Source organism: Lissotriton vulgaris, chromosome 7 (assembly GCF_964263255.1).
Source record: "Lissotriton vulgaris chromosome 7, aLisVul1.2, whole genome shotgun sequence".
Classification (NCBI taxonomy): Eukaryota; Metazoa; Chordata; class Amphibia; order Caudata; family Salamandridae; genus Lissotriton; species Lissotriton vulgaris.
The window spans coordinates 439,218,456-439,238,352 of NC_141695.1; the positions used below are offsets into that span (position 1 = coordinate 439,218,456).

Genomic DNA, 19,897 nt, shown 5'->3' on the forward strand with positions numbered 1-19,897 from the left:
CTTAAAACTTAAGGTGGAAAACAATAAATTGGAAAGTTCTTTATTTAGAAAGTCAACTGCAGGAAACGGTCTCCTGCATGCTCGCAGTTGCCATTCTTTCCCACTCATTAATAGCATCTTAGTGGGTGAATTACTAAGAGCAAATCAGAATTGCAGCCCCGCACAAAGTTTTGAGTTAGAAGAGAATGTTTTGACCGAGAGATTCTTGGCCAGAGGATATTCACTCAAAGTAATCAATAAAGCAAAAACAGCGGTAGCCAAGAGAGTCACTGTTGATAGAAAGATAAGAGTGACCCTACTGCTACAGATACTGAAAAAACTCGATTCATTACAACTTACAACAACCAAGCCTTTAGGATAGGGAAAAGTTTGGGCACGTTTTTGCCAATACTTCACACAGACCCTGATTTAGCAAAAATGTGTAGATATTTCCCCTCAAGTAACCTTCAAGAGGGCACGATCATTGAAAGACTATCTTTGCAGGGCAGTAGACCCCCCTAAAATACGAATCACTGGAATACAGGGGTTCTATACATGCAAAAACTGCAAGGCATGCAAGAACAGTCGGAATGCAAAATAAGTCAGATTGTCTCCAGAGTGTCAACCTTTTAAAATCACAGAACATACTTCATGTAACACTGATTTTGCCATTAATGCACTTTTTTGCCCTTGCAGAAAAGCGTATATAGGCAGTATGATCCATTAAGCTAAAATCAGGATCCTAGAACATCTACGGGCAGTTAAAAAGGGGACAAACAATACCCGATTGCCTGTCATTTCCAAAGCCACCATAAACAAAATACAAATCTACTTAGTTTCTGTGTATTAGATACGATCAAACCAAATGAAAGGGGAGGCAACAGAGTGCAATGCTTACGCAGGCTTGAATCAAGACTGATTATACAATACTGGACATTAGCCCCTATAGGGCACAACTGTGATGTAGAGCTCTCAGTACATCTGGGATAGAGTCCTTTAATCTCCTGTAGACAACTGTTATATCAGTTATTTTGTTCTTATCATTTTTCTAATATCTTGTCACTTCTCGAATTATTGTAGGAATTGCATAATTAAGGTGTCACATTAGATAGGAAAGATGTGCAAGATTTTACTGTTGTCAAGCTGTAGAAATGTTTATACCAGTATAAGAATGTGCGCTAAATGTGCGTGATTTTATGACTTTATTTTATTTTATTAGTGTTCTGGTTTTCACATGTTTTTTCTATATTTTTGCAGATTGTGCTTAATACGGTGTTCTGAAGAACTGTTAAACAGCGAAAATATCACAAGCTTCAATGGAAGCTTTATAAAAAATTCATATATTTCAGTCAAGTAAAAGCCCACTTGGGAGATTAGGATGGTAATTTTCTTTGAAATTATTAGAATGAATAATTATTGAAAGAGACTGCATATTTCCCCGGATATGGACTGCCGCTTGTAGTCGATTAAGGTAGAAAGTTATAGAAAAAAGCCCACTGAGGCGGAATTTCTGTCTCCGTTGACAGTCAATAAAATTGGACTTTTTCAATTGGCCCACTAGGGCAGTGACAGTGAAAAACGAGAGATCAAACTCACGTAAGATGTGACAGGCTGGAATGTCTTAAAAGAACTTGCAGAAGTGTGGGTCTAAGACGATTGCTTCTATATCTATTAATTGTATAAAAAATGATTTCAATAGCTGTAACGTTATAAAATGAACTTAAAAGGTTTACAATAATTCTCCGTATGATAATAGCACTTTCTCTTTTCTGTTTGCAAGATATGTAACAGTGATAATCTGTTTTCATGTTTTATGATTTGGATTGTCACATGCTTAATTTAAACCTATCACAATTCACTATGTGTACTCGTGACCAAGGGACTGGGTCCCTAAACGCATTGAGTAATTTTGCCGATTATTTTTGCAGAATAAAATACTGCTTTTTAGGCGATTTTGAGTCTGTGGTTGCTGGGTTCCGTCGGGATCCACAAGAGAGTCTCGCAGCGTTTTTGGATTGATATATATATATTCAAGCTTCAGAAGGATGTCCTTGTCAGTTTCACACCAAAGACACACAGCACTCGCGGGCTCGTAGAAGCGTTTGAACGCCAAACTTTATTTCAACAGACGCGTTTCGGGAAAACTCCCTTCGTCAGTGTTATAAAAAAAACATTTCGCGGCTCCATTTTTAAAGTGCAAGGGTTGTCGGGAATGACAAACAACGGACTTTGCCTCAAATTTTCATCTGGGCGCCATCTTAAAAAGAGTGTCGATCTCAAGACAGTTTACATGCTGTTCAAACAATTCAAATGGGATTAAGTTACTATATGCAACAAAATGATACCCAAAACAATAATATCGCCGTGGATCGGCAATTGCAGCATATTTATGCTGCCAATAGTCCAATTTTCTATAAGTGTGTTCACCCAATCTCAGTAATGTAGCACTAAGATAGCGAGATTGTCATTACACACTTTATTCATGAATTGTGTACAAATTATTACAAGATGATCTCGGATGTTCTAAAACCATTTTTGCATGTTTTATAACCAATCATTCTTATATTACAAATTCATGTACAAATCCAGCCGTGGATCGGCAATGGCAACCATCTGGTTGCCTATTTTTTAAACAAACTCACTCTTATATGCTACATAGCTCAATTCTCCTTGCACCTTAAAATAACACGACACATTTCATTAATGGTCACCTGTTCATCATAAGTCAATTACAAATACACAGAACGAAAAAAAGAAAAAGAGTGGAAAAGTACGCATTGCACTCATTTTCTGACCAAAACTACATTTTTCAAGATTCAAACAGTTACATATTCTCAGACCTACGTTGTCTCTTTTCACAGTTTACCCCAATTTTATCCCAAATGAGCAGACAGCTCCTCTCTAATGTTGAAACCTCCTGGATCCTTAGTTTCTAGGTCAACGATATACCGTGACTCTAGTCTCCTAAGTTTAAGGAGACGATTGTGTGTGCCCCCCCCCCCCCCCCCCCGATGTGCTCGGGGACATGGTCCAGACAGAAGTATTGCAAAAGGTCTCTGTTGCTCTGATGTTTTATGGCAAAATGCCAGGCAACAGGGTAAGAGAAATCCTTCTTTGCAATTGCCCTCATATGTTCTAATATCCGTAACTTTACAGGGTTGATGGTACTGCCCACATATCGAATCTTACACGGGCAACTCAAGCAGTAAACTGCATATCCTGTGTTACAGGACATAAATTTGGTTAGTTTTTTCCCTCCTTTTACCCCTCGAACCTCATACGACAAGACGAGTTTACTGAAGGCACAAGCCTTGCAGCGTCCACAGGGAAAAAATCTCTTTGCATCTTTGAAGGTACCTTTTAGTTTATTAACTGGGTCTAGATGGCTATGAACCAACTGGTCCTTTAAAGACCTAGCTTTCCTAAATGTTATCATAGGGGCCCTGGGGATGGCCATTCCAATTATGTTGTCTGTTTTTAGGATATGCCAATGTTCTTGTAAGATAGATCTCAATTTATTGGAATTAGAGGAGTATGGGGTAATCATCCGAAACTTTCCTCCCTCTTGTTCAGTTCTGATCTTCTTTTCAAAGAGTACATCCCTAGATAGACGGCTAACTCGATTTCGAGCATCCTTAAGAAGGTCAGGTTTATAGCCTCTTTCAATGAATCTTACTGTACAGGCATCCGTTGCTTTTTCAAAATCACTATTAAGTGAACAGATACGGCGAATTCGTAAGAATTCCCCGTAAGGAATGCTGTTAACTAACCTTCTAGGATGCCCACTTAAAGCGTGTAAAACACTGTTGCCGGCAGTTGGTTTTCTATAGAGAGAAGTGACTATTTTGTCATCTTTTACCTCCACCTTCAAATCAAGATAGTTCACAGATACTTTGCTGATGTCTCCACTAAATCTCAGATTGAAGTTGTTATCATTTAAAAATCTAAAATAATCTTCTGCCTCTGCTGTGGAACCGTTCCAAATTAAAAACAGATCGTCAATATGGAGCCGCGAAATGTTTTCTTTATGACACTGACGAAGGGAGTTTTCCCGAAACGCGTCTGTTGAAATAAAGTTTGGCGTTCAAAGGCTTCTACGACCCCGCGAGTGCTGTGTGTCTTTGGTATGAAACTGACAAGGACATCCTTCTGAAGCTTGAATATTGGCGCGGTACACCGCCATGCTACAGCACCCGCCTTTGGAGTGACTCGCTAGCGGTGTACCGTTGGAGCAGAATATATATATATATATATATATATATATATATATATATATATATATATATATAATATGGTTTAGGAGTTGGTAAGGGTATTAGGTGGTAAGGGCCTTGAGACCCGTAAGGGCGTGTAGTTCGTGTTAGGGTGGGTAGGAGTATTGGGTAGTAAAGGTGGTTTGGCGTGGCCAAGTTGAGGGGTTGATTAGGCTATATATTTATACACACACACGTGTATATATATATATATATATATATATAAATATACATTTGTATGTATACATATATGCATATATATGTATGCATGTATATATATATATATATATATATGTGTGTGTATGTATATGTTATGCATGTATGTATATATGTAGGTATGTGTGTATATATAGGGTTTTAAAGGTATGCGTGGTAAAGACATGCATCGTAAAAGAAATGTGTGGTTAAAGCACGGGGTGGTAATGACATGCGTTGTAATGGACTGCGCAGTTCGTCATACATCTGGCTCGGAAGTGTCCTTCAAGTAAAGGCATGTCCTCAAAGGCTAGCCTCCTGTTCTTGGGCAAAGTTTTAGGGTGCCTGTAGAGATCTTCACCATACGGGGATAGATGATAATCGGTCTCAATCTCTCATCAACCTCCTTTTCAAGCTTGGGTGTTCGTTCCATCTTTCTGTAGGACTCTTAAATCTACAGGGTCAATAATTAAATATGCATGGTGCCCTAAAAGGGCAAGGGCACCCTGAGAGTCAGGGACCTAGTCTTCAGTAATGGCCTCCAAAGTGTGTTGAAGGAATGGGAAAAGAAAGGCAGTTTATGAAACTAAGTCTTCTCAGCGATGGGAGAGGAGGATTCTACCTTGGAGGCTCGAAGCAGCTCTCTTTTGTGGTCGTGTGGACAAACAGGCTTCTCAGTGGGTAGTGCTAAGCATTTGTCGTACTCACAGGCAATCAATGAGACATACAAGAATAATAATGGCATTATGAAGGAAGTACTTTTTTAAATATTAATTTTTACAGGCAAGTAAAAAGTTCAATTCAATGCATTTTTACGCAGCAATGCTTCCCTTCGGGAGAAAAGGCATATGTTACATACAGTTACATACAGTTATTTGCAATCGGTTTCTGGGGGGTCTCCTTCGGGACTTAGGGTTGTAGGGGGCCAAGGTCCTAAGTACCACTGCCAGTGGAGAGGTGTGGTGCAGCGGTCAGGGCAGCTGACTTCGGAGCACAGGGTTCATGGTTCAATCCCCGTCTCCAGCGGCAGCTCAGCACCATGTGACTCAGGGCAATAGCTCACTTAAATTCCACGACGGCCCCCAGTGTCTTGAGACCCGTAAGGGCGAGTAGTTCGCGCTTCACAAATACGGATTTACATTTATATTTTTTTTACTCGTTACCTGCCCTGGGGGATCCAAGTGCTGGTTGGGATCTGTGCATGGTACGCAGGTGGAAAGAAGGGGGCCACCTAGAAACAGGCTGCAGAGGCAGACTTGGGGACAAGTCAGGGAGCTCCCAATGGGTGCTCAGGTCATAAGGGTCCTGGGAACAAGGCGGCACAGCTGGTTCTCCGGTACCTGGGCTGGGGTGCAGAGTGGAAAGGTTGGCTGGGCTGTTTGAGTCTTCGGTCTTCACCAGTTGATGGTAATTCAGGAAAGCTGGGCCACTCTTTAAGTGAGCCTCTGTAGTGCTGTCATCAGTCGAAGGCTGCTTGGTTTCAGTGCAGCGAGAGTCAGGATTGGACTCTCAAAGGCGCGGTTTGCTGCAAGGAGTCCAGTACCTCGGGTATTGGTCCTGTATGGCTCCGGTTGGTCCTGGTGTCCTTTCACTTGGTGGGTGGGACAGATCTGACCTTCGGGAGCACAGTGTCCTCTTCCTGAGGGCTGCTTCGTCAGCCTGGCCAGGGGAGCAGCAACTCTGTAGACCAGACTTTGCGTTTCAGTGCCTGTGGGCTGCAGGGGAGGAGCTACTCTACCCCAAGGTAGATTGCTTGGCAATTTGCGATGGAGGCAGTCTCCCAGGGTTCTTGGAAGATGGTCAGGTGCAGGACGAGTCGCTGGTCATGACTGTCGAGACTTGTTACAGGCAGGGTTTGGCGCCAAACATCCACAGCAGTCTTCAGTTCTTGTGGCACTTCTTTGTCCTCTCTTCTTCGTCCGTCGAATCGAAGTTACTGGTGTCAAGGGTGCCACTAAAAACTCAATTTAGGAGTGTTACAGGGAGTGACAGGTAGGAGTCAATATGCTACTTATCCTTTGGGTGTCCACTCCCTCTGTACGACCACTTCCTACGGGAAGTGGGCATAACCCTGAACCAGAGAGCCTTATTCTGCCAAAACTAAGATAGTGGAATTCTAAACGCCGTGCTCACTTCAGGTAGCCCACCTATGGGATGGTAGTACCTTGAGAGGGAAAAAAGCCTCCTGACTAGCTACTTTCCCCACCTGTTCTAGTGCCAAATGGGGCCGTGGCCAGAGGGTGGCACTTCCACTGACTGGGGAAGCCTTGGGTCGCATGTCAAAGGTGGCAGAGGCATTTAAGCCTCCTGCCTTAATATGCTTATTGCTTAGTCATTCTGCCAGGAGGAGGTGACAATACCTCTGGCCGGAGCAGGCACTGTTTCGGTCCACAGAGAGCACAGGCTCTCACATTCAGGGACTCAGAAACCTGTCTGTGGTGGCATGCTGGTATAAATCTGTCACTGGAATCAGTGTGGGCTTATTAGTACGAGATGTTTGATACCAAACATCTCTAGTTTCAGTGAAGCCATCATATAGCTAGGGAACTTGTAAACACCTGTGTCCAGCATGTGTACTCCAAATGGCTTCTCTGTCCACTTGCAATATCTAAGTATCGACTTAGATATCACTGGGGCAAATCTGCTCATGCAGATATGTCCACACATGTAGTATATTGAACCCTGCCTTAGGGCTTTAAGGCCTGCTGTAGGGCTGACGTACCAATTCTGCATGCAGTGCCTTCAGGCATGACAGAGGTGTGTCATGTCTTCACTTCTCTCAGCACCATGGCACGAAGCCTGCATTGGCAGTCTGCTTGTTCGTGCCGATGGTTCTCTCAGGGTGGCGCAATACATGTGCAGCTCTTAGAGACCCTCTTTAGCCTCCTTCCCCGGGATGCCATTTACTAGGGACTTACAAAGGGTGCTTAAGGTATTGCCAATTGGGGGAACAATTGTACAGTTTTCGGGAACGTGATCTAGGCACTGGGGATCTGGATAACAGGAACCCAGGGCACTTCAGTCAAAACTGCATCAGATACTAGCCAAAAAGTGGGGGTGATCATGTCAAAAAGGGGCACTCCCCTACACATCCGACCCCAATGGCAGAGAAAAGCAATCTAATAATGTAGTCTAAACCCATGCGCATTTCCAACTAGGGGAGGACTCCCAGTGACTCGAAAGACTTCTTCAAACAAAAGTTGCCAACACTAGATGGCAGGTGTATGCAGAGCAAGTCTATCTACAGCCACACATGCTATGAACATACAATTACTAGACCTGTGTCAGTCTCTCGTTGGTTATTTTGAACAGGGGTTACGTCTAGCATGGTATAACAGACAGGTGGAAGTTAATATATCATTTAAGAACAGAAGATGAACATATGTTTTAGAAGCTTTCAGAGAGTGGACGAGACCAAGGTTGAGCAACAGTTTGATGTGAAGCTGACTGTGGGCTTTCTGTGGGACAGTATGGTAGAGAACATGCATAGGTTGGTGTTTAAAATGGGCTGTAATGCATGTGGAACTCCAAATTTACTCTTCGTACTGTGTACAAGTGTAAAATCCATGGACTTTCTCTTTTTATTAGGAACAGTTCCCGGTTGCTGCCTCTGGGGCTCTTTGAAATGTGTTCAATACCTGTAAATATGAATGATATTTGATGTTTAATGAAGTCTTCTGCCACATACTGATTTGTGTATGCTATAATAGTGCTCCTGTATCCAAGCCTTAGACTCCTAATGTAGTAAAGGTTGCAAGGACACTGTATAACATACATGATGAATGTACTATTATAGCTGATCCATTATTTGATGCTATGTCGATAAACACTGTTAAATGTGAGGGTAATGGCCTTGATTTTACCCAGTTTACAAATAGAGCAGTCATGGCAAGTGTGAAGTCTTTTTTTTAAAGTTGCTTGACTCTTGAATGTACATAGCAATGATGGTAATTTGGCAATATACTCCTATATCCCTAATACATCACTGAGTGTAGCTCATTAGACAATTATTAAACATTAAACCTTCATGTGGCCAAGTCAGAGTCTCCTTGCCTAAGGTATTTGCCTTCTTGACACATCATAACTGTAGAGACTGCTATTCCAATGAACCTCCTAAAAAGGTATCCAACATCTATCTCCATCCTGTGCTATAATTATTCATTATAATACTTCAGTATATTTGTACTTATAAACTTGGCATGGACTTACAGGCTACTTATTTCTTAACTTGATTTTCAGGAGAAGCATTAAGAACATTTCTTCACATACAGGTAAAGACTGCCATGAAGCAGCTTCTTGCATCTCACTATTTGTGTTCCATAGGTGCACGTTACATGATAATCTCCTTTAAGACGCCATCTTAACCAGTCTCCTTTCAGTTGGAGGAAAGTGAAATCCTTGCAAACCGTTTTGACAGAAAAGCTCAGGTCACTTTTGTTTTAGTCTTTCTTTCAGTTTAGTAGAACGTCAATGCCTCCAATGAGCACATGCCTGTTGCTCTGAACGTAGAAATTTAACTGACCTTTGAAAGACACCCCTCTACAATTAGAATATAATGCTCCTGGGAAAGGTTTCTAGGAAGAACGAAGGCTGCAATTACACAGAGAGAGGAAAATGTTACTTAACTGTGTTCAATGGTTTGCTGCTTGTCTTGTTGTAGATCACATGCTTTGCATGATCCTGCAATTTGGTGCTGGCTTATGAATATGGCAAGCTATTTACTTCAAATACCATCTAAAGCCCCCAAAGCATCATCAGTTTGCAGGCTACCACAGATTACTGCTTTTCCTCATCACAAAAGGAGTGCCAGCTAGCATGTGAAATTCAAGATGAAATGTCTCGTAAGGCTGAAGTAACTGACCCTGTCCATGTGCATTTTTAGGACACCTTAAAAGCACACACACCATGAATGTTCAGGAAGAGCATGGCAGATCTACTTGGATGTACTGTCTGAACAGAACTATGCTGACTTCAAAAATTCTCTGAAGGTTTTCACTGGAAGCCATCTAGCCCAGATATCAGGTGTTTGTTGCATGCCTGCCCATCACTGACAATGAGAATGCCCGTAAAGTAAAGCCACAAATTAGATGTAGAGATGTTAAATTGATAAAATTGTAAATTGATACTTGTATAGCGCACTACTCACCCGCAAGGGTCTCAAGGCGCTTGTACGAATACCGCTGTGGAACCCATCCTGGCTTTCCCTGTGAGGCGTCCACTCCTGGGCACCCCCAAGGTGGAGGCCAGGCATCCTTAACGTTGTGGGGGCCGTTGTGGAGATTAAGCAAGCTATTGCCCAGAGTTGCAGAGTGGGACACCATGATTGGAATAGGCACCGAGGCGAGATTTGTCAGGTCCGAGGAATTTTTGAGCCCAAGACCCGCCGAGGCGGGGAATTGAACCCTGGTCCAGGGCCAGACCTCTGCATCAGGGTCTGCCGCTCTAACCATTGAGCCACACCTCTCCACTATTACTTAATTGTTACTTAATGCCAAATGTGTACTAAAGCATATTATCCATTTGGATCGTACAATACTCACCCCACTTTTGTAAAATGGATGACAGATTTCAGATACAATTCAAAGGGACCAAAATAAAAGACAAATCTACCTGAAACACACCCCATTCAATGGACTCTCTCAGCACCTATTTCTTTAATTTTCTCATTTGACCTGTGTAGGGATACTTACCTGGGACGTTGGCAGCTAACACATGTTCCCCCATTTACTAGGTCTACTTCGCCCCTATGCCTACTGCCCTAGGTCTAGACAGGTGTTTGGAACACAAACGCTATCCTCAGTTATCAGTTTGAACTGATGAGAAGTTCAAACCTGGCAATATTAAGGTAAAAAGAAAAGAGTACATGTTGAGAATTTAATAGCAGGGAGCGTGTGTTTGTTAATAACATATGATATTATAGAGCAATTCAATCAACCTGTTAAAACAACTAAACTTAGGTAAAAAAATAAATTCTTCAAAAGTTATCCTTTTACCACTCATTGACATGTCTGTAAGACACCGGCAGAAGTGTTCTCCATGCCCTTACCTTTCGAACTCAACATTATATTTGTAATGTATGGACTCCCCATCAATGAACGTGATCAGTTGCATCATGTAAGGAACAAACTGTTTAGTTGAAGAGAACAGATGTAAAACAAGCGCATTCCACCACCAAAATAGGAGCCACCATATCCCTGCACATGCAAGCGTTCTATTCCTGTGCACTCTGAGACACCAACAGGACTACACTTCAGGTCATCCCACCAACACTACCAGTATGGTGGAACAGGAAAACCGGCATGCATGATAATGGTCCAGAAAGACCACCTGCAAATGGACTACTGCTTTCAGTGTACACAATCAGACTGAACACAATTTAACAGTCAACTGATACCTGCTTAATTCATTAATGCAGTATTTCCGCACTGCATAGGGAATTCAAATTATCTAAACAAGCTTCATCTTTGGTGTCTGACATCTGCAGAGGACCAAGTCAGACCATTCTTTAACCAGCAATAAGAGCTGCAAAAAAAATAAATGTAAAGCGGCATTTGAGCAGGAGTTTCAGAGGCAAGTAGGAAGCTCATGCAAATGGAAGCAGACCAGGCAGTAAAGCACCAGGCAGGAGGACGAGCATTTTAAAGAGGTGGGGTTCCCGAACCTGTGCTGCTTCCCGATGGGGGAAGGGTGGTCCGCAAGCTGTCAAAGTCCATAAACTCGTCTCTGTCTGCAGGGCTGCCGAAGTTGTCAAAGCTGGTACTGGCTGGGAAGGGAGGAGGAGCACACAAACATAGAGTAGACAAACAAACACAACATTCATGCCCTCCCTCCAAATAATCCTCTTCAAAAGCTGAGGAAAATTTAACCTATCCGAAATAAACAGCTTAAATATTTTTTAATCATGTTAGTTTTAAATCCTCAATCAAACTTTTTTACAAAGCGTACATTAAAAAAACTGAACATATCAGAAACCTTTATTCCCAGAGTGGAGGATCCTTTAAGATGTTTTAAAAGCATAGTTAAAATGTTTAAGCAAACCATAAGAATTTAATACTTGGGGTTCCGTTTTTGGACCAATCAAAATATTTTAGCTCTGTTATGCGGAAAACTGTTCAGCTTCACCTTCAAAATCAAGACAGCAGAGAAGTATTCTAGATTAAACTTGTGCCCATTTCTTTGACACTCGGAACCAACTGTTTTGCCCTTTCTTTCTGAGAATTATTGGGCCCATGCTTTTTTCAGTAGGGAGATCCTATTTCTTTTTAAAGTTCTTCTGTACACTCCGTCTTCCAATACCTTAATAAGCACTAGACGGAAAATGTTACTTACCCAGTAAGCATCTGTTCTTGGCATGTAGAGCTGTAGATTCACATGCTTTGCATACTCCTGCCAGCTAGTGTTGGGTCCGAATGTTTGCAAGTTGTTTTTCTTCGAAGACGTCTTTCCAGTCAGGAGGTAAGGCAACTCCTCCTTTCGGTGATGGTGCGCATGGGCATCGACTCCATTATTAGATTGTTTTCTGGGAGAGGTAGAGAAGGGAATTAGTGAGTGTAGAATAGAGATGTCCATGCGAATGAATGTAAATTGAGAACTACAACCATTACAGGAGACCGGGGAGGCGGATGGGCGCATGTGAATCTACAGCTCTACAATCCAAGAACAAATGTTTACCGGGCAAGTAACATTTTCAGTTCGAGACAAGTGAGCTGTAGATCACATGCTTTGCATAGACTATATAGCAGTATAATCCCAAAGTGGTGGCTAACCTGTAGTGTTTGTAGATGTTTGAAACAGTGTTTTAAGTACTGCTTGGCCTACATTTGTTTGTTGTAAGGCAAACACATTTACACAATAGTGCTTGGTAATGTGTGCAGTGTAGACCATGTTGCTACCTTACAGATTTCGGCTAAGGGAATATTCCCTACGAGGGCCATAGTAGCCACTATTTTGCTAGTGGAATGTGCTCTAGGGGGTGTTTTCAAAGTTCTTTTTGCTTCAGCATAACATGCTTGGATACATTTTACAATCCATCTTGCAATACCCCGCTTAGATATGGGATTGCCTTTATATGTGTTTGTGTGAGTGTGTGTGTGTGTGTGGAGGGGGGAAGGGTTGTGGGGGGGGAAGCAACACATAGTTGCTTTGTTTTTTAAAAATGTTTTGGTTCTTTCTATATAGTATAGCTCGTCTAACATCAAGTGTGTGTAGAGCTCGCTCTGCTACAGAATCAGGTTGAGGAAAGAACACATGCAACTCAACTGATTGACTGATATGAAAGGCAGAAACTACTTTAGGGATACATTTAGGATCGGTTAGAAGAACAACTCTATCTGTATGAAGTTGAAAGAAAGGCTCTTGTATAGTTAATGCCTGAAGTTCACCAACTCTCCTTAGTGAGGTTATTGCTATGAGGACAGCAACCTTCCATGACAGGAATTGTAACAGACATTTGTGCATTGGTTCAAAAGGTGGACCTATTAGCATTGAAAGGACTATATTTAGGTTCCACTCTGGTGCAGGGGGAACTCTTGGTGGTATCACCCTTTTCAACTCTTCCATGAAAGCTTTGATCACTGGTATTCTGAAAAGGGATAGGTGTTGTCTATTTTTCAAGTATGCAGCTACTGCCGCTAGGTGTAAACGGATGGATGTGTAAGCTTATTTAGATTGTTGTAAATGCAAAAGGTAACAAATGATGTTTTGTACAGAGGCATCAAGTGGGTTGATGTTGTTGATATTACAATTGATACCAAACAGTTTCCATTTTGCTGCCTAACATGCTCTAGTAGTAGGTTTTCTAGCCTCTTTTACAATTCATACAGTCTAGTGGTAATTGTAAAATACCAAACTCTAATTTCAGGAGCCAAATCGCTAGGTTGAGTTCTCTGGGATTTGGATGTCTGATTTCTGAGTGAGGAGACTGGGTGCGAGATGTAGCTTTTGATGTGGCACCACTGACCGTTTCAACAGGGTGGTGTACCAAGGTTGACAAGCACATGTGGGTGCCACTAATATCAGTGTGAGGGCTCTTTGTTTGAGCTTCCGAACCAGTAATGTAGTGTTGACAGGCGGGAAAGCATTGGCAAATATTCCTGACCAATTCATCCAAAGAGCATTGCCCTTGGATTGACGATGTGGGAACCTGGATGCGAAATGTGGGCACTTTGCGCTGTGAACTGTAGCAAACAGATCTATCTGTGGAAATCCCCATTGTTAAAAGTAGGGAAGAAGAACTTGGGGATGAAGTTCCCACTCGTGAACTTGCTGCCTGTGTCTGCTGAGCAGGTCTACAATTTGATTGTCTACCCCTGGAAGATGTTCTGCTAAAAGTTAATTCTGTGATGAATTGCCCAATTCCAAATGCTTTGTGCCAGGCGGGATAGCTGGAGAGTGTGTCCCTTCCTGTTTCTGCAGATAATACATTGCTGTCATGTGCTCTGTGTGGACTAAGACAGTTTTACGTAGAAGGTGAATGTGGAAAGCTTGGAGTGAAAGGAACACCGCTAGAAGTTCCAGGTAGTTGGTGTGGAGACATTTGTGATGGTCTGACCACAGCCCTTGTACTGTGTGATGTTGGAGAAGAGCTCCCCAACCGGTTAAAGGTGTGTCTGCTGTCAGTACGATCTGTGGAACCTGGTGTATGAAGGGCCATCCTTTTGATACGTTGTGAGGGTTCCACCACTGCAGAAAGCGAAGGGTGTGGCCATCTACCAACACTAGATCGATTAATTGACCTTGCAACAGATTCCACTGACACGCTAGACATTCCTGCAGAGGACGCAAGTGAAGCCTTGCGTGAGGTACGATTGCAATGCAGGAGGGTATCATTCCCAGCAGCTGCATACAAACTCTGTCTGGTAATGTTTGATTGGGGTGAAATTTTAGTATTGAAGCCTGAAAATTGTGAATCCAGGCTACATTGGGAGAAGCTAGAGCTTTGAGTGTTGAGGGAAGCTCTTAGATACGATTGCACTTGGGCCAGGCACGGATGAGACTTTTGTGCATTGATTGTGAAACCTAACTAATGAAGTAGGTGTACTGTTGCCTGAGTGTATAGTATACAGTTCTGGTAAGTGCCGGCTTAGATAAGCCAGTCATCTAGGTAAGTAAAGACATGGACACACTGTCTTCAGAGATTAGCAGCTACTACTGAGAGACATTTGGTGAACACTCTGGGGGCTGTGGTGATTCCAAATGGAAGTACCTTGAACTGGTAATATTTGCCTAGCACAAATTAGAGGATTTTGCGATGAGCTGGATGAATTGGAATGTGAAAGTAGCCGTTGTTTATATCCAAAGAAAAAAAAAGGTGCCTTGTTGCAAAAAAAAACAAAAAACAAGAAAGTACCTGTTGCAGTCGCCATGTGAAAGTGCTCTGAAAGTATACATTTATTCAACTCTCCGAGATCCAGAATAGGTCTTTATGAGCCATTCTTTTGGGGAATTAACCTCTGAGCCTTAGTACTGAAGTAGGACTGGTTCTATAGCCCCTTTGAGCACTAGAGATTGCACTTCTTGTTGGAGCAAGTGCTGATAGTCTGCTGACAATTGGTGATACGGAGGAGGAATGTTAGGAGGGTGGTTGGTAAGCTCCAGGCAATAACCATGTTGAATAATTCCAATCACCCATTTGTCGGTTGTTATTGATTCCAAAATGGGGAGAAAGTGTTCAAGTCTTCCTCCGACAGGTGTGGAGTAGTCGGAGGAAAGTGTGGGGAAGTCACTGCTTATTTGGGGAAGGGGAATTGCAGGGTGTGGTGTTTTTACCTCTGCCCTTGGACTGTTTCCCATGTAGCCTCTTCTGAAAAAACCTTTTGGAAAGGATGATTCAGAAGTGTTTTTGTAAGAGGAAGTGTTTTGGTCTGTCCCTGTGGATTGGGACTACGGTAAAAAGAGCACCGAAAGAAACCCCTGTTAGAGGGAGACTGAAGCGCGGCCATGGATTTTACATTTGTATCTTTTTCATCTTTTCAAGCGCTTGATCAACTTCAGGTCCGAAAACGGGTGTTTTTGTCGAAGGGTATGTTTATAATAGATTGCTGTACTTCAGGTTTAAACCCTGAAACACTTAGCCAGGCATGTCTCCAGAGCAGGATGCTTGTATTTATTCCTCTAGCTGCAGTATCGGCCGCATCTAGAGTGCATCTAAAAGAGGTTTTAGAAATGAGTTTACCCTCTTGAACTAAGTCTTGTGGTTTGGCCTTATGCTTATGTTCACTGGGAGAAACTGCATTTCGTCTCAGTGGGCTCTATCGCATCTTGCAAGGAGACCTTGGGTGTTAGCAATATGCCAATGATCAGATGCTTGTGCAGCTACACGTTTGTCAGAAGCATCAATGAGTTTCGACTCCTTATCTGGGGGAGGAGCATCCCTGGATGCTTGAGAATTAGCTCGCTTACGAGCATTGGATACCACCACAGAGTCCAGTGGCAACTAACCGTTAATAAAAATAGGGTCTTTTGAGGGAAGGCTTGCGTTTTTATCCACTCTAGGAGTGAGGATCCCAGCACGTTCAGGGTCATTAAAGAGGTCGTTTGTGTGCCTTAACATACCCTTAAGCAGTGTCTGACTGGATTTATGTGTTTCTAGATTTCAAAATTGAAAATCCTCCTCTAAATACGCTTTATGGAGCTCTACCCCATGGTAGTGTCCAGCTCTAGCAATTAGGCCCAGATATGACAGATTGTCATCCGGTGGAGATTGTCAGGCAGGGTGAATATCTGGGTCTGTATACTGTGTAGGATCAATGGAATAATACGTCCAAGGATCTACTGGTTACTGTGTGTCATCATCAGTGTCATCTGCATCGAGGTGCGGTAGAGGAGACTGCCTAGGTCTAATGTGTAAGGGATCAAATGGAGGCGGAGAGGAAGGAGATGGTAGTGTGTGGAAAGGACTTGTTCCCACATGTTTCTTCACCAATGGAATTGTAGAGCTATCATCCAGAAGCATGTGCTAGGATGGCGATTTAGCGTGAATATGTTCAGGATCCGGATTAATATAGAGTTTTTTCTGTTTCAGATCCGATTTGGGTGGTACAATGTCCATGCTTGGATCATATTGATACTGGCAGCTGTGCAATGATTGGCACCAAAGCTTTGGTGTCGAGCTGGAATGTCCTTTCGGTGCCAAAGATTTCAGCTCAGAGGAATGGTTCTTTGGTTTTGGTGTCGAAGGTTTCGGCTGTGAGCCCATTGTATGTTTCGAGCCCAAAGGTTTTGGCTCGGAATTGTGTTTTGGTAAACCTGGTCCCGAGCCGGAAGGCTTGTCATAGCGTTTCAATGCCGAGCCAGAAGGCGGAGCTTTGGAAACATGTTCTCGGTGGCAACCTTGGCCTGAAGGCAGAGGTGGTGCCCAAGCTTTCGATCTTCTAGGAAGGGTGGAAGGGGAGTGGGGAGGAAGGGTCTTTCGTACTCTCATCCCCTTGTCCCTGTGGCACATCGTCGTTTTCGAGGACAATCTGCAACTCTGCCTTCGAGCCCGATGCCGCTGAAGCGGTTTCTTCTTCAGTCGCTGAGACTTCCTCTTGTTTGGAGTCTTCGCCGAAGAGATCCAGTGTGTCGTCCAACTCCTACATGACGATCACAGAGTTTTCTTCAATCTGAAGAATCAGCACGCATCACAGTCTTGTTCCTTGTGCTCGGGGGTCAAGCACAAGTTACACACTTGATGTATGTCCGTACACGGATACTTCGCATGGCACAGGGGGCAGAATTAAAAGAGAGTCTGTTCCATCGACCAGGTGCCGGACCGACACAGACAGGCCGGAAAGCTGTCGGAGAAAATAGCAATTGGAATTGGAGATTTCTTGATGTTGAGTCGAACCACGGAGAAAAGGGAACGCGTTTGAAAACAATACCGTCAAGAGTAGAGTGGATTGCGCACTGTGGGGAACCCAAGAACTGATTCCGAAACAGAGCGCAGCAATACACATCCGAACCTGATGGTGGAAAATAAAATCTAACAATGGAGTCGATGCCCATGTGCAATATCACCAAAATGAGGAGTCACCTTACCTTGTGTTTGGAAAGACTTCTTTGAAGAAAAACAACTTGCAGAGATCCGGACCCAACACTAGATGAAAGGAGTATGAAAAGCATGTGATCTACAGCCCACATGCCTTGAACACCCACCTATGTAAATTAATACACAGTGCTTCTAACGTAATTATTCAATTTTAGAACATAAATTATATCGGATTCTTAGCCATATTTGATTACTGCAGTCTGTTTCTGCAATGTCTCCAGCCTGGCTGTGTACAGCGGCGAATCTTCCTTTATGGTTGTGTCATATAATGATAAAAAATATAAAGCAAGAAAAACTTTCATGTACCAGAAGAGAATAAAGGAGGCTTTGCCGTGACTACGAATCTTCGTAGTCACGAGGTAGGTGTCTCCTCCTTAGGACGATAGTGTGCATGGGCATCAACTCCATCTCCAGATTGTTTTGCCATTTAGTGTTATGATGGAGTTAGTAAGAAATAGAAAAGGATATCCATGTGTAATGTATCTAAGTAAGATAATACTGGAACAGATAGAGGTATCCGGGGAGGCGGGTGGGCATATACGAATCTACAGCTCTACATGCCAAGAACAGATGCATACTGGTAGTAGCATTTTCAGTTCCATGCATTTGAGCTATACATCGTACACTTAGGCATAGGCTATACATCAGTTACCTCTTAGCGGTGGCTACCTGCATCTGTTGCAGTGATTTGAAAAAGTGTTGTTAATACAGTCTGGCCCACATTAGGTTGTTGTTTTGCTTGCACGTTTACACAATAGTGTTTTGTGAAGGTGTGTAGTGTAGACCAAGTTGCTGCTTTGCAGTTATCATCTAGGGGAAAGTTCCCTAAGAATGGCATAGATGCCCCTAGTTTACGTGTGGAGTGAGCTCTAGGGGCAATGGTTAATGCGCATTTTGCTTTAGCATAGCATATTTGGATGCATTTAACAATCCACCTTGCAATTCCTGTTTTTGAGATAGGATTGCCTTTATGAGGTGGGGAGAAAGCCACAAAAAGATGTTTAGTATTTCTAAAGGATTTAGTTCTTTCAATGTAGTAAAGTATCGCTCTTTTTACGTCTAGCATGTAAAGAGCTCGTTCTGCTACTGAGTCTGGTAGAGTGAAAAACACTGGGAGTTCTACAGACTGGTTAAGGTGGAAAGCCGACACGACTTTAGGTAGAAACTTTGGGTTAGTCCTAAGAACCACTTTGGTATGATGAATTTGCAGAAATGGTTCTTGTATGGTTAATGCCTGGAGTTCACGGACTCTTCTGAGAGAGGTGATCGCAACCAGGAAAGCTACTTTCCAGGTGAGAAATTGTAATTTGCATTTATGCATAGGTTCAAATGGGGGAGCCATGAGTCAGATAAGAACAACATTTAAGTTCCATACTGGCGAGCGTGGAACTCTAGGTGGAATTATTCTTTGAAGTCCTTCCATAAATGCTTTGATAGCTGGTACCCTAAACAAAGACAAGTGTTGTCTGTTTGGCGATAGGCTGCTATTGCAGCAAGATGTAGTCTAATGGATGTATACACTAGGTTACATTGTTGTAGATGCAAAAGGTAACATATAATGTTTTGAATAGAAGCATCCAGTGGATTGATTTTGTTATTTGTACAGTAAATTACATATCATTTCCACTTAGCGGAATAGCAAGCTCTGGTGGTAGGACGTCTAGCCTCTTTACATGATGTTCATGCAGTCTGGTGGGAGATTGAGATAGCCAAACTCTAAGATTTCAGGTGCCAGATCGCAAGGTTGAGTTGACTGGGATCTGGATGCCTTATCCCTCCATGGTTCTGTGTGAGAAGCCTGGGTGAAATATGTAGCTTTTGATGAGGAGCTACTGTTAGTTCCAAGAGGGTTGTGAACCATGGCTGTTGAGCCCATGTTGGCGCAATCAGGATCATTGTGAGGGAATGCTGTTTGAGCTTCCCAACCACTAGCGGAATCAGCGGGAGAGGGTGAAAAGCATAAGCAAATTTGCCGGACCAGTTCATCCATAGCACATTGCCTTTGGACAATGGGTGTGGATACCGGGATGCGAAGCTTGGGCATTTTGCGTTTTGGCGTGTGGCGAACAGGTCTATTTATGGGTGGCCCCACGTTTGAAAGAATGGAAGCAGAACTTGAGGATGAAGTTCCCATTCATGAATCTGCTGTCTCTGATGATTGAGCAGATCTGCAATCCGATTATGTACTCCTGGGGTGTTCTACAAGGAGATATATGTTCTGAGGAATAGCCCATCTCCATATGATTTGAGCTAGGTGTGAAAGCTTCAGAGAGTGTCCCCCCCCCTGTTTTTGTATGTAATACATTGCTGTCATGGTGTCTGTACGGACCAGGACAGTTTTGCCCATGGGATGGAGTTGAAAAGATTTTAACGCTAGGAAGATTGCCAACAATTCCAGGTACTTTATGTGGAATTGTTTTTGTCGAGGGGGTCCTCATGCCCA

The 19,897-nt window shown here is 42.9% G+C and overlaps 1 protein-coding gene across 12 annotated transcripts in view; it reads right to left on the reverse strand.

Annotated features, from left to right (window-relative positions):
* Window positions 1-19,897, reverse strand: part of EPN1 (epsin 1) — a 371,704-nt gene that overhangs the window by 53,700 nt on the left and 298,107 nt on the right. For 7 of the 12 annotated variants that reach the window (XM_086930437.1, XM_086930433.1, XM_086930435.1 and 4 more), the window contains one exon: window positions 11,089-11,190. The exons of the other annotated variants lie outside the window; for them this stretch is intronic. In XM_086930437.1, the coding sequence (XP_086786563.1) occupies window positions 11,089-11,190 (102 nt within the window). The remainder of the gene's footprint in view (window positions 1-11,088; window positions 11,191-19,897) is intronic. 12 annotated transcript variants of the gene reach the window in all.